This window comes from Maylandia zebra, linkage group LG1, assembly GCF_041146795.1.
Source record: "Maylandia zebra isolate NMK-2024a linkage group LG1, Mzebra_GT3a, whole genome shotgun sequence".
NCBI classification, from domain to species: Eukaryota; Metazoa; Chordata; class Actinopteri; order Cichliformes; family Cichlidae; genus Maylandia; species Maylandia zebra.
The window spans coordinates 43,112,693-43,127,571 of record NC_135167.1 but is presented as its reverse complement, the minus strand read 5'-3'; the positions used below and the strand labels follow the sequence as shown (position 1 = coordinate 43,127,571).

At 41.2% G+C, this 14,879-nt stretch overlaps 1 protein-coding gene across 2 annotated transcripts in view; it reads left to right on the top strand.

Annotated features, from left to right (window-relative positions):
* dis3l (DIS3 like exosome 3'-5' exoribonuclease) overlaps nucleotides 1–14,879 on the top strand; it is a 30,253-nt gene that overhangs the window by 514 nt on the left and 14,860 nt on the right. Inside the window, exons 2-9 of one of the 2 annotated variants that reach the window (XM_076886991.1) lie at nucleotides 1,780–1,930; nucleotides 3,469–3,597; nucleotides 5,110–5,245; nucleotides 6,676–6,843; nucleotides 8,519–8,597; nucleotides 8,708–8,881; nucleotides 11,648–11,817; nucleotides 12,352–12,513. In XM_076886991.1, coding sequence (XP_076743106.1) covers nucleotides 1,780–1,930; nucleotides 3,469–3,597; nucleotides 5,110–5,245; nucleotides 6,676–6,843; nucleotides 8,519–8,597; nucleotides 8,708–8,881; nucleotides 11,648–11,817; nucleotides 12,352–12,513 — 1,169 coding nt within the window. The remainder of the gene's footprint in view (nucleotides 1–1,779; nucleotides 1,931–3,468; nucleotides 3,598–5,109; nucleotides 5,246–6,675; nucleotides 6,844–8,518; nucleotides 8,598–8,707; nucleotides 8,882–11,647; nucleotides 11,818–12,351; nucleotides 12,514–14,879) is intronic. The other variant, XM_076886995.1, reaches the window with a different exon arrangement.

Here is a 14,879-nt window from a genome sequence, read left to right as displayed (position 1 = left end):
AGATAAGAGGCAAGGGTGCACCAGTCTGACTTTGTCTAAGATATAAAACCAAAAGGTATCAGATCGGTAGCTTGTGTGGGCAGAACAATGTTATGCGATATTCCTCACTGTGAGGAAGAAACTCGTTAGAGGCAGTCAGGATGCACTCAAAGATTCCTTTCCTGAAAAAGCATGTTTTTGTTTTCCCTAAATGTACTTGCACTAGTTAATTTTAGCTCAGAATCGTTATTGATCTGTGCTTTATGGTTATGACAGTTTCTTCTTTCACTGCTCTCAGTCTTAATGTAAGTGCACATCTTCATATGCATGTAATGCATGGAGTGGGGCTGATAAGAGACAGGTGAACTGGTGTAATATTAATCAAGTTGACACAACCAACAGTGCTATCGTAAGTTCAATAAAGTGTTCGTAGTAGTTGTTAAACCAGATATATTTAATGAGAACATGCAAGTGAGAGAGTAAAGCCAACAGGTTTGTAGAGCTTTTTAGTGACGTCCACTCACTTGACCACAGTTTGTTAGAAGCATTCAGAGAAAAGCTTTGAGCACAGCAGGTGTAAAAGGCCTGCAGGCTGCCAGCTCTTTAGCTGTTGGTTTCCTTCATGCTATGATCAGCTGGTGATCTGCTGCTGACAGTAGGGATGTAAACGCAGAACAGTGTAGAACTGGATTTGCTTTTTGAGTCTGGACTGCACTGATATGTGATCCAAATACTTGATAGGGTCATCTGTAGTAAAGAACAATCACTTAAGCTTGCACATTTGTGCTGCTGTTTAGTGTTTGAGATGAGAATGATCAGCACTTTTATGAAATATCAATACGAGTTCAAAAGGTTTTTTTCTGTGTATATTGTGTATATTGACTTCATCTTAATACAGATCTTCCTTGTGTTTGTAGGTTATACAGCGCCCTGAAAACATTGTGAGCAACACCTCATGTCTTTGCATTTTGCTTGGAAAATAGAAAATAGGTGCAACAATTTATTGAAATATCTGAAGACCTAAAAAGAAATCCATTGTATAAGATGTGCCAGGTTTATGTTTATATCAAGTTTTAGGCTAATAGTGCTGCAGATATCAGCCTGTTGGTGAAAAATACTATTTTATGAATGTCAGACTGCATTATCTGTGGCATTTTTCATAGATTCAGCTAAAGAAATTGGAAAAAGATGCAATTTATTTATTTATTTTTGCTGTGTTATAATGTCTAGATATAACCCTGGTTCATCCCTCGAGTTAGGTGTTTTTTTAATGAATGATTCATAGGTTAGGCTTAACAAATTAAAACTAAATGAAAATGTTTGGTATAATAACTGTGAATGAAAAACCATCAAGTGTCCAAAGAAAGACTTTTAGAAAGCCTGGAAAACTGCTGCGAGGCTGCTCACTGTTAATATGATGGGTCATAATCAAGATAGACTGCATTACAATAACTGGTACTGAAATATATCAAAGTAACAATAAATTTAGTTTTTGCCATGTAATATGCTGATGAACATCTGGTGTGCAAATAAAGTAAAAACAAGTATTTCAAAGAGAGTGATGTGTAAGCACAATAAACTCTTTATATGGGACATTTTGGAAAATATTTAAACGCATTTCTCTGGATGTACGTCGATTCCTGTCATCTGTGCAACGTTTAGTAGGAAACAAGCAAATGTAAAAGAAGGATGCTTTTAAGTGTCTTTTAGCACAGTTGATAAAATTTCCAATAGGAAATCAAGCAAATAAAGAGCTGTAGAAAGAAGCCTTTATCGCTGAACATTGATCTTCCCAAACAGATGGAAAGCTGCTGCCCGGAGATTTGACCCACTATGTGGTGCCTGATGTTGCTGTCGTGGTCGACTACCTGGAGATCTTGGAGTTCAGAGAGCTGCAGGGCATCATCTTCACCCAGACTGCTTGCCAGGCTCTACAGAGCAAGAATCGCAGGTACAATTGTTTGGGGTTTTTTTGTTTTTGTTTTTTTTTTTGGGGGGGGAGTTTACTGGGAAGGAAACAGGCCAGTACTGATGTTCTTTTTTGTTATTTGTGGCTTTGTTACATGGAAACTGTTTCAGTTCTTCATCATGTAGGTTTTGAACAGTCATGTAATGTTGAAGAACACATTGACCACTGAAATCAGTAAATGCTGATCCATCCCTCCTGGGTATGTGTCAGCCAGTCTCACAGGACTAACACAACCATTCACACCTATGGGCAATTTAGTGTTTCCAATTAACCTGTCACCACTAACTGCATGTCTTAAAATGCAGTTAGTGGTGATGTCATTAAAATGAATGCAACTTGTCTGCGTTGTTAACTATCCCCAAACACGGCACCTGCTTCCTGAAATGCTCAGAGTAGCTCATCTGCAACCAGTAACCAGCCGTGCTCAAAGTCTTTTAAACGACTTTCCTCCCCATTCTGATGCTCTTTTTGAATTTCTGTTTGAAATGTTGAGTTGCATTCATAATCAAGCTGTTAGCTGTGTGCCCAGCTTAACCTAGCTACACATGTCTGTAGACATTGACCAGGGGTCAGCCTCATTATATCAGAGCTCTGCTGACAAAGCTGAAAGAGACGCAGCCTGTGACTTGAAATATGTGTCCAGCATAAACATGCAGGAGCGCTTTGGACAAACTTGATGAGCACTGTAAATAAGAAGTCCCACGTGAACTCGGGTTTCAGTCCAGTTTATTCCTGATTTGTGCTCACACAGCCATTTTAGAGTGTTGCATCATTAATGTGATGAGGCTTCACTTTGATAGTGTTAGGTGGACATCTGGTGAAACATACAGAGTTGTCATACTGAATCACTACTTACTGTTTTCCATTGACTTTAACGTACACAGCAAAGAGAAAAAAGCTTCATCGTGGACTCTCTTTGCAGTTTCACCTTTGCAGAATCGCTGAATTTTCTATACATCATCTATATTAACTCAACTAGTGATCGGGGCATTTGTAGGCCTTTATTTCTTATTTCATCTGTTTGATCAGTACAAGTGTTCATTTTTAGTGTGAAACAGCTACTACATGTACTCTGAAATGTGCCACGTTAAAGTTAGTGCAGTATAGTGTTCACACATAGTCAACATGTTTCAGAAAAAAGCAATCTGCTGCTTTAGTTCACCAACTGGGCTTTTATTGTGAAACTCAAAGGATAACAAAGCCAGGTGTCATCCTCTTTCAATAATTTCAGATCAGGATCTTATGTTTAGGTCTAATGCATATTATCTGACAGACAAGTCTTTGTTTTATTTTGATTTTTACAAACAAGAGTGAATTTAAAAAATGAGCCAAAATGAACAAAGGAACATAAATTATGTTAGGAAAAGTCAACATACGTTGGTCTATTTTTTCTCCCTCGTGCTTCAGGGTTAACGTTCTCCTAACATCCCCACCATTCTCCCAAACTAATGAGAGGCTTTCTTGAGTGTAATTTATGATTTTATTGAATGTACTTGTTTTTGTAATGTGCGTTTGTGCAGATATTACAAGCGGCTGCAAACTCTTGTCAAAGACCCTCGACACGACTGCGTGCTGTTTGCCAATGAATTTCAGAAGTACTCTTACTGTCCACGAGAGAAGGGCGAGAGCCAGGAAAAATGGCAGACCAGGTCAGTGCTCATTATTTACCACACTCACTGAAGTGTACAGTCAAGTTGCTGCAGCACATGTAGCATAGAAATAGAGTCTATAGAGTCTTTTCCTTTCTCATTTTTTCCTCTTTGTCATGTTTTTTCTTCTACTTATACTTCTTTGACTTCATTTTGTTTTTCTGGGTCAAAGTGTGACGTTACATGTTTCACTAGGTGAAATTTGTAAATCTCATTAATTATAATGGAGATTATGCTAATAAAACATATTCAGTTCTTCAGTAAAGATGAAATACTTGCACCATGGGAAGTCCCCAATCTTGCCTATTGCAGCGTAACTAAGGGAGGATTCAGGGTCACTCAATCCAGCCCTAACTATAAATCAAAAAGGAAAGTTTTAATCCTAATCTTAATAGTGAGAGGGCGTCAGTCTCCCGTGTGCAAATAGGAAGCTGGTTCTACAAAAAAGGGCATGAAGGCTGATGCTCTGCCTCCCATTCTACTTTTGTAAACCCCACAAATAAGCCCGCAGCCTGAGAGTAAAGTGGGTGTGTAAAAGGGGTTTGATTATTCAAGACTTTTCTGTGTAAGAAGATTTTAAATTAAATTCTGGATTTAACAGGGAAGCCAGTATGGGAGAAATATGTTCTTTTGTTCTTGGACTGGATTAACTGAAGGTTTTTCAAATGATGCTTTTAGGACATCCTGATAATCATCCAATCACACAAAATGTCTTTGACTGCACCTGCTGACTACTTCTGCTCAGCAACTCTTGAAAGGAAATTGTGTTTCTAAAAATGTTAAGTCTCTGGGTTTAAAAAATATTTTGTGAAAGTGACATAAATGTATAGTTCACACGTGTGCAAAATTCATCTGGGAGATTTAAAAATGTAAACATTACATTTGAACTTTCTTTCAAATTGTGCAACAGGCCAGCGGTGCAGATGCATATGGCTCTTAGAGCACACGTACTGGCTAAGATGTCAATCGAGCATTCATAGTGTTTTGTCCCAATAGGGGTTCAATGGGTAAAGGGGTCATTTTAACATTTTCAAAAATGTTTTTCCTCCACTTCAGGTAGAAAACAAGTGCAGGAACAAAGAAGTCAGGAGGACTTGTGAATGGCAGCTTAAAAGTGATTAATATTTATACCAGTTTAATAGAGAAAAGCACCAAAAGGATTTAATGAGTGTTTTTAATAATAGAGACTTGGTTGTAATGTTAATCACGATCTGACAAACTTTTATGTTGTGCCAAAAAATGAAGCTAGAAGTGCAGTGTGTTCTCATGAAATGTGTTTATTATATAGATAAGGCACTCAATTATTTATTTTTTATATTCTTTCTGTGGAAGCACCATTTGAATTACAAGTAGTGTGAAATCATAACTTCCACCTACAAAACAGCAAAAACTTAGTGGGATATGTTAAAGATTATTGCTTTAGCGGGCAATTTGCTTTCATGCATCTTATGCTAAACTTGTGAGTTCATTTAATGTGTGTGTGTGTATGTGTGTGTGTGTGTGTGTGTGTAGGTGTGTGTACTCAGCTGCAGTGTGGTACTACAACCACCTGGCAGGAATGATGAATATAGTGATGATCACTGAGGATCCTGAGGCCGTAGCTCAGTTCAGCAGCCTGACGTCTGGAGTGTACGTCATCTCCGTCCAGGTATATGAAATACCTTTATAATACCATCTACTCTATATCGGCTTCTTATATGTAGCCACCTTACAGGGATTTATCATCATGCATTTAGAGAAACACGTGGTTTGAACACCTAAAACTGAAAGTCAGCTCTTTGTGTTAAAGTCGTTGTGTTGGAGCCTATATGATGGAACAGTTGGTTGGTCTGTATTATTTCACTAATCTTCAGTGGGACTATTGTAGCATGTAGCAGGCATGGGTTTTTGAAACACTTACATTTTTGGCAGCAGTATTAGAACAGTCTCACTTAGAAGTGAAATTGGTGGTTGTTGTCAAACTTTCGGTCATTACACATGATTTCTTGGTTAAGTGACAAAATGTAAATATATGTGGCATTTAGTCTGTTTACATACGGAGAGCTGCACTTTGTTTTTCAATTCATGTCAGCCTAGCAAGCATGCTGTGGTTGTATAAAACACAGTGACAATGAGTCAGAAAACTATTAAACTAGTATGTAAATGAGAATTTCGCTAAAGGTGAAGGTCACAGCCTTGTTTGTAATTGCACTGATTGATCCGAGCTCTGTCAGAAAAAAACAGTTACACTTTTTACCTATTTGTCGATACACTGGTATCGCCATTTAAAATGGTCAATAAATGACAGTTAAAGTAAAGAAGAGAGGTTAGAAACAGCCTTTAGCCATGTTATGGGTATTGATATTATATGTTTGGCTTCACAGGTACTCTGCATCTTCCCTCTTGGCAACGTGTTTGGAACGCCGCAAACACGAGTCGGTCAGAGAGTAAACTCATTGCTCAATAAGGACTGATATCAAGTCTGATGTTTATTTAAAGGAAAAAGAGCAGTACATGCTAGTAGCCGTGAAATTAATATTACATCGCTTTCTATTGTGATACATTTTTGATACATTGCTGCCAGATTTGTATATTTTTATCCAAACATACGTACCCGGGTATTTTTGAAAACGCAGATTTTTCTATGTGTTTGCGCCTTTCGTCCACACGTAAACGGCGTTTTCGGTCACTGAAAACAGATTTTCAACCAGAATTGGTAGAATTCATTTAAATTGGTTGGTTTCCTAAAACGGTCGTGGCGTTTAAGCACGGTCCAACAATTAACAACAGGGTTGAGGTTGTTGCTTTGGGAAGCCCATTCCAAAAACTCGCTTTATTTATTCTGAAACCAGTTCTTATATCTATTTAACTATTATTGTAATACTAATACTGAGGACGTCTAACTGTATCAAAAGGTTTAAGCATCTGGCTGTTGATTTGAGGTGAATTTGAAAGATTTTACTCTATTTCTCTTTCTCGAACCTGATAAGGTTAAGTGGAAGAGGATCCAAAACTTAGGCCCTTGAAGGGATGTTACTGGAACTAAGAAGGCCAACTGAAGTAATTTATTTCTTGACCTGTGTGTTTTTCCTTTGCCAGGATTATTTGCAAAGCTTCTGGTCAGATCTGCAGGCAGCCCATGAACTGTTTAGCTCCATTTCTCAGGCACAACAAGAGACAGAGGGCGACGATGGGGAGAAAGAGTTTCCCGAACATCTTCCCGCTGAAGTCCTGGAGGCTGGTATAAAGTCTGAACGTTACATTCAGGTAAAAATGTACCAACCTGTTGTTGGGTCTAACGCTCAAACCCCGCTGACTCAGCGCTTTCTTTTACTTGCTGCAAGGGGAGAAGCTCTTCATCTGATCTTAGCCCAACTCCAGCCTTCCCTCAAAGCCCTTTTATTAACTTCAGTGGTCACACAAACATCAACATTAATGATGCGACAGATAAGACACGCACATGTGAACGTGTGTCTCTGCAAGAGTGAACATGTGATGTGTGTGTATGTGAATGTGTCTCTGTGAGCATGTGATGTGATCAGTGATGTGTGTGTGTAGAAAACAGAGGTGAGCATTCATGCTAAAGATCTGATCATCTTGTGCAATGACAAACATATTGATCCACAATTCTCTAACTCCTGTTTTAAGTATACCGGATCTCTCTTTAAAACACGAGTTTAAAACAACTGCAGGAACAAAGTTTAAATATTTTAGTAGCTTTAAGCCTGTTCATTTTTCAGAGAAACTGCAGGTACCTTTAATACATATACTAATCTATACTAACGAAATACACTGATGAGTGTAGGGAGTGTGCTGAGGAGGTAGGAGTATTTGAGGGGCTGACGAATAAAGAAAATGAGATGAAGAGCAGGACTGTTATTGAATGAAGAAGATATGAACTGTCTCTAAGTTTTCTTGCAGTTTAATTTTAAAGGAGAGAGACAGAAAAAACACATCATTATTATTATTATTATTATTTTAAAAAGTCATAAAGGGATTGGCAAGTTACTTTCAGTGAGTCCCCAAGCAAAACATGGCTTAGTATTTGGGGTAGAGACCTTTGTTGCCAGTGGTAAGACTTTTCTTGGTATCAAGTGGAGTAGTCAGAGGGTGACGATGGGGAGAAAGAGTTTCCTGAGGCAGATGGACATCTGCGTCTAAAGGTCAAAGGTCACTCTTTCGAGGATGCCAATGTTCACATTTTGGACAGAGAGGACAGATGGTTTGAAAGAGGAGTGAAAGAAGCCATCTATGTCCACTGTGAGCGACCATCTTTGAACAGAGGCGGGGCTTACGACACCAACTCTCTGCCATCTATAATCCAGTTTTGAGATCCTTCCCAGACGCCTTAACGCCCACTCACATCCTGGGCCATCTGACCTCAGGAATTCGCATGATAAGGTGGGGCCAGGTTTCACAATGAACACACCCGAAACTCTGGCTGATTGGGACCCACACCCAGTTTCACACCTTGGCTCAGGCGATTAGAGGATCATCAGGGGGTCCTTTTGTCCCTCTGTGGGGGGTCACTCCCACTAGGTTTATATCTGGGACTCTCCACCATTTGACCTTAGAACTGAAGAAGCTTCTCGGATGAGAGGTGAAACGTCTTCAAGCAACTTAAAGAAGTCCAGACGCTTTTCTTTGCAAGCTCCTTTGACTACGATGACCTGGATGACTGAGAACCTTCACAGACAGTTTTTGGTTGATATTCTATCGCTCTCCATTAAATGAAACTAACATTAAAGAAATAACATGAATAATTGTTCTTTCTTTGTAACTGAGGAAACCTACAAATTCAGCAGTGATAATTATTTCCCCAACTGTACCTGAGCAGGTATGGAGATGTCACAAAGAGAAGGCAGTGGAGTTTTTCACCAGATTGTTTAACACAACCTCAGTGGCAGAAGAGTAAATGTCTTGTTTCATTCCTTTTTACTAGGGTACACTGAATGTTAACAAGCATCGGGCACAGAACGAGGCTTTCGTCAGGCCGAAGAACTTCTCAACCAAGAGCACAGGTGAAAACGCCTTACATTTTCAAAACAGGTGGAACAGACACATTAAACTTATATTTGCTAGACGTTTCTGATCTCTTCTCCCGACTTTGACCCCCCCCTATCCATCTTAGATCTGACTTGGGATGTGCTTGTGTATGGTCGAAAAAATCGAAACAGAGCGGTGCATGGGGACGAGGTTGTGGTGGAGTTGTTGCCCAAGAACGAGTGGAGAGGGAGGGACACAGCCCTGACTGATGGGGATGAAAAAACTGGAGAGGACAATGAGAGTACACCTCTGCCAACAGGTGGGAATGTTTGTACTCCATTCATTCACATTTGATTTATTTTTGTATTTAATGATATTTTGTGTATTATATTTTCTGTCTGATTTGCCTAAAATATGTTCAGGATATCTCACAAATAAGTAATGAAAACAATGAAGCATCTTGATCGAACCACATGAATGGTTCGATCCGTGGCTCCCCGAGTCTGCAAGCCGAGTATCTTTGGGAAAGATACTAACCCCAAGTTGCTCTCCGATGCATCCATTGGAGTATAGTGAGTGTGAATGTTGCTTAGTAAGCACTTAAACGCATAGAAGGAAGTGCTTGTGTGAATGGGGTGATTGGGTGAGAGTAGAAAAGAGCTGTATAAGAATTAGTCCATTCACCATTCTTGTTTATATCACCTGCATGAAGCAACATTATAAGAACATATTTGGGTGAAATAACATTTGGAAGCTATTTTCTGGACAGGCATTCACAATTAAACTTTTTTTAAAGTTGCTACTGATTTTTATTACAGTTCTGGTGTAATTTGGCACAACTGAACCTCTTCTCCATGGTTCCATTCGTCAGGGAATAGCTTCTTGACAGCCACATTTCCAGAGATTCAAATAACGATGAAGTTTCGTCGAACAACTCAAGGGCCAAATGCATCTCTCAGGTTCTGTGTCACGTCTTTGCTGGTTTTTCCTGCTTTTTAATGACATGGCAGATATTGTTCATCTTCTGTAGAATTTTTTTTACGTCTGACACCTTTTCTTTCGTCCAATACAAAAGAAAGTTTTAAGTCTAGGAGACACAAATGGCAGGGAACGCATCCTGAGCTTCCACTAACATACAGTTCCCTTTACCAAACACAACAGAACAGAGACAGACGGGGCCCCGTAAGTTTGCCAGTGTAACCTCGCAAATGACAAAAGAGAGAAAGAAAGAAAAACACTAATTAATTAAGCACACAACTCAGGGCCCAGTATTCAAAAGGCGAGGAACACTCCTGCAACTATACACGTGGACTCGCACAAATAATCAATAATCTTTTCAGCTGTGGCAGACCTAGAACAGGGAGGGATAGTTCAGGTGCAAAAATACTGTTTTAGCTTGTCACACTTTTAATTTGGCTAATGGGAACACCCTGTGTTTTTACATAAAAAATATGCAACACATAAAATACATTTTAATCTAACTGGAGGCAATTGACCATTGTTAACCCTTCTTATTGTTATTATTTTTACACACGAGGTCCTAAGGACAAAAAACTTCCCCCCCCCTGCGGGCGGTCAATCCTTCAAGCTCAGGTCCTCTACCAGAGGCCTGGGAGCTTGAGGGTCCTGCGCAGCATCTCTGCTGTTCCCAGGACTGCGCTCTTCTGGACAGAGATCTCAGATGTTGTTCCCGGGATCTGCTGGAACCACTCGCCTAGCTTGGGAGTCACCGCACCGAGTGCTCAGGTTACCACGGGGACCACTGTTACCGTCACCTCCACATCTTCTCAAGCTCTTCTCTGAGCCCTTGGTACTCTAGCTTCTCATGTTCCTTCGTCCTGATGTTCCTGATGATTGCTAAATCTGTCACTACAGCCGTCTTCCTCTGCTTGTTCACCACCACTATGTCCGATTAGCCATCACCATTTTGTCCGTCTGTATCTGGAAGCCCCGAAGCATCTTAGCTCGGTCATTCTCCATCACACTAAGGGGTGTCTCCCGTTTTGACCTCGGGACTTCCAGGCCATACTCGGCACAGATATTCCCTTTATACTATGCCGGCCACTTGGTTATGGCGTTCCATGTATGTCTGCTAGCATCTTGCACCCTGTTGTTATGTGCTGGATTGTCTCAGGGGCATCTTTACGCTTGTATCTGGGGTCTTGACTGACTGGTCTGGTAGACCCCAGCCTCTATGGATCTTGTACTTATGGCTTCATGTGCTGCCATTATTAGTGCCTCTGTGCTCTATTTCAGTCCAGTCCAGCCACTGGTAGGATTTCTGGATGTGAGCTAGTTCTTTTATCTGTTGGTGGTACTGTGCAGGATCCTGTCCTTCCATGATGGTTCCTCTTCTTGCTCCTCTTTCTTGGGTTTCTGGTGCCTGAGGTATTCACTAAGCACACCTGAAGCCCCTACCAGTCAAAAGTGTGGACACGCCTTTTTTTTAGTGGTTTTTCTGTCATGGCCTGGTGCTTCTACATAGTAGATTCTCACTGAAGGCATCAAAACTATGAATGAACACATATGTAATTATGTAGTACATATGTATATACCGGCTCCCCCCCAGTGCTGCGTTCTTTCTCCTCTGCTCTTCTCCCTGTACACCAACTGCTGCACCTCCACCCACCAGTCTGTCAAGCTAATCAAGTTTGCAGATGACACCACCGCTATTGGACTCATCTCGGACGGGGATGAGTCTGCCTACAGGAGGGAGGTTGAACGTCTGGTGTCCTGGTGCAGCCACAACAACCTGGTGCTGAATGCCCAGAAGACAGTGGAGATTATTGTGGGCTTCAGGAAGCACACAGCCCCACTCCCCCCCATCATCCTGACTGACACCCCCATCACCTCTGTGGACTCATTCCGCTTCCTGGGTACCACCATCACCCAGGACCTGAAGTGGGAGCCTCCGTCACCTCCGTCATAAAGAAGGCTCAGCAGAGGATGTGCTTCCTGAGGCAGCTGAAGAAATTCAACCTGCCAACACGGACGATGATGCAATTCTACACCGCAATCATCGAGTCCATCCTCACTTACTCCATAAATGTCTCTCTGTACTGATGTCTGACATTTAACCCCACAGGTCGTATTGTAGGGATCCTGCAGAGGAACTGGAGAGACTACGTGGTAACTTTCCCCACTAGGGATGGGATTCAGTCCCAGAGCAGGAATTCCCAGCGGATACTGACCATACCTTGGGACCAGCGTATTCCTAAAATCCGCATCAGTACTCAACAGGCTGAAGCTCTGCAGGTCTGACTTGACTTACATCTATAGGTTGATTTTATTTTCATGATGTACATTATGGCTTAGTCACATGAGTAAAAATAGGACGGCACCTGCCTTGTAACAAAGAAAAAAGCGCTGCTTTTCCAGTGATTGCAGTGAATATTTTGCATTCAGCGTTCAATTACAAGTAGTTACAGCAACCAACTGGTCGATCAAAGGTTGAGAATACAACACTGTCAACCTCTGGATGAACGCTTTCAAGGTGATTGCCTTGAAAAGCAGGACTCTATCTCCAGACCATCTTATCACCATTTGATTGGTGTTTTGCACCCTTTAAATAAAAGTAACTGACTGAGAGTAGTTGCAGAATTAGTCCCCGTCTTCCAAAGAAGCATTTCAAAGCCAACAATATTGCAAATTCATTGCACATAGCAACACCGATCTTGTTTGCGCTCCAGTCTCTAGTGTTACTATAGCATTATGCTTTTGTCTCATAGTGTGACCAGTGTTTACTAAGTGCTGTCTCATTTCTATCCCTGTCTTCTCATCCTCACCTAGGACCACAGAGTTGTGGTGCGCATTGATTCATGGGAAAGCACGTCATTCTATCCCAACGGCCATAGTGTACGGGTTTTGGGTCGAGCTGGAGAGCTTGAGACTGAGGTCCAGACCATCCTCCTAGAGAACTGCATCCATATTCTTCCTTTCTCAGACGCACAGGTGAGAGCACCTACGTTAGAGATAAATTCAAGTTTTTACATCTCTAAAAGGCAAATTCCACAAGCCTATATAGTATGTTTCACCTTTCGTATTTAGCTGTTGTGAACCCATCAGCAATTATTGTGAATATAAATATTATGATAAAATGTGATTTTTTTTTTATGTCTATAAATTGCAATTAAACAGTTAAATTCAACCATAATTGACGCAAATGGTGGCAAATACCCATCTACACAGTTTGGAAATACTTTGGTGAGTAATTTGCTTCATCCTGTGTGATAAAACTTGCAGGATTCTAGTAAGTTAAGTAATTTCAGAAAATATGTTTTTGTTACTAATTCCCAGCTCTGGTTGTACTTTGGATGTAGGTTTTTGATTGTTAAGGATTAATAAGCTTCAGAATTGTCCAAAAACAGCTGGACATTATTAAAACATTATTACCAAATCACCAAGCAGTGAAAGAACCCTAGCAGCTCCATATACCAAAAGCTTGGGGAAAAAAAGAGTCTGGACTTTTTCTTGAAGATGTTTCACCTCTCATCTGAGAGGTTTCTTCAGTTCTAGGAGAAACTGGTGCAGAGTCCCAGATTTTAAGCCCTATGGGAGTGTCCCCCAGGAGAGATGGACCCCCTAATGATCCTCTACCTAATCACACGAGCCAAGGTGTGAAAATGGGTGTGGGTCACAATCAGCCAAGTATTCGGGTGAACCCACTGTGAATCCTAGCCCCACCCTATCATGTGATTTCCTGAGGTCAGATGGCCCAGGATGTGAGTGGAAGCGTCTGGGAAGGGATCTCAAAACTGGATTATAGATGGCAGACAGTTGGTGTCGTAAGCCGCTGCCTCTGTTCAAAGATGGTCGCTCACAGTGGACATAGATGCCTCTTTTACTTCTCTTTCAAACTATGTCTTCTGACAGCTGAGTCTTGTCTCATTTTAAGAGCTTCCTTTACATGTGTGTGTTCCCTCTTTTTTCCTTCAGGCTTAGAGGGAACATGTTCTGCCCGGTGGTGTAGGGTCCTGATTACTCAAAGTTTGTGTTCCAGAGGGTGATGGGAGTCAAACAGGAGGTACTGGTCCGTGTGTGTGGGCTTCCAGTAAACTTCATGTTGAGGTTTCCGTTCTCTTTAATGCGCACGGCAAAGTCCAGGAATGGCATACTGTTATCCTTTGTGTCTTCCCTGGTGAACTTTGTTTTTATCCACAGCGTTGATGTAAACAGTGAAGGATTCTACTTCCTGGGTTTTGATTTTGACCCATGTGTCATCAACATATCTGTACCAGTGGTTAGGTACTGTCCCTTTAAAAGAGCCAACAGCCTTTCTTTCCACCAGTTACTCCTAGACCTGAAGAAGCTTCTGACAGGTGAAACGTCTTCAAGGAACTTATAGAAGTTTGGACGCTTTTCTTTCCAAGCTCCTTAGACTACGATGACCTGGATGACTGAGAACCTTCACAGACTTATATGACCAAAAGGTTTGCAAGTTGACAGCTCGGTCCATAATAACCCTTAATGTGGTCACCCTACTGTCAGCTTACTTGGCTAAGCTCTTTCAGGACATTGGCCACCTGCTTGATAAGGGCACCTGTATGCATTTTCCCCTTCTCAACCTCATACCAGTGATACTGAGTGGGGTGAGGGAGGAGTAGCTGTCTCTCATTTTTATAGATCCCATACTGGCCCATCAGGCCATTGATGGCAGAACTAGCTTTTCTGTTCCACTACTGGCCATGACCATTGCCTTTGAACATTGACTTGGCGTGATTTTTTTCTTCCACATCCCAAATGGTCAGCACTCTGGGCGTGGCACACGAGTGGCTGATTTAAAATGAAGCAGGTCTCTCTCTGAGAGTCATTGTGAACATTCAGAATGCTAGATCACTTTCTACATGCTCATTTTATGAAGTATTTGAGAGATTCCTTATCTATACTCTGTTTAGGGATGGGTATCGTTTAGGTTTTATCCGATACCGGTACTTTTGAAACTGTGCGGGTGCTTAAATGGTGCTCTAACCGTTGCTTCCTTCTCTCACCCCAACCGGTCGCAGCAGATGGCCCCGCCCCTCCCTGAGCCTGGTTCTGCCGGAGGTTTCTTCCTGTTAAACAGGAGTTTTTCCTTCCCACTGTCGCCAAAGTGCTGCTCATAGGGGGTCATATGATTGTTGGGTTTTTCTCTGTATCTATGAAGCGCCTTGAGGCGACTTTTGTTGTGATTTGGTGCTATATAAATAAAATTGAATTGAATTGAATTGCTTAAAGAATGGAGAACACAAACTTTGTCCAAAAACCTCTTATGTTTTTATTTTTAGCAGTCTCTTTTTTCTGCAAAATGATAACCAAGTTAGCCTTTTCTTTTGATACAA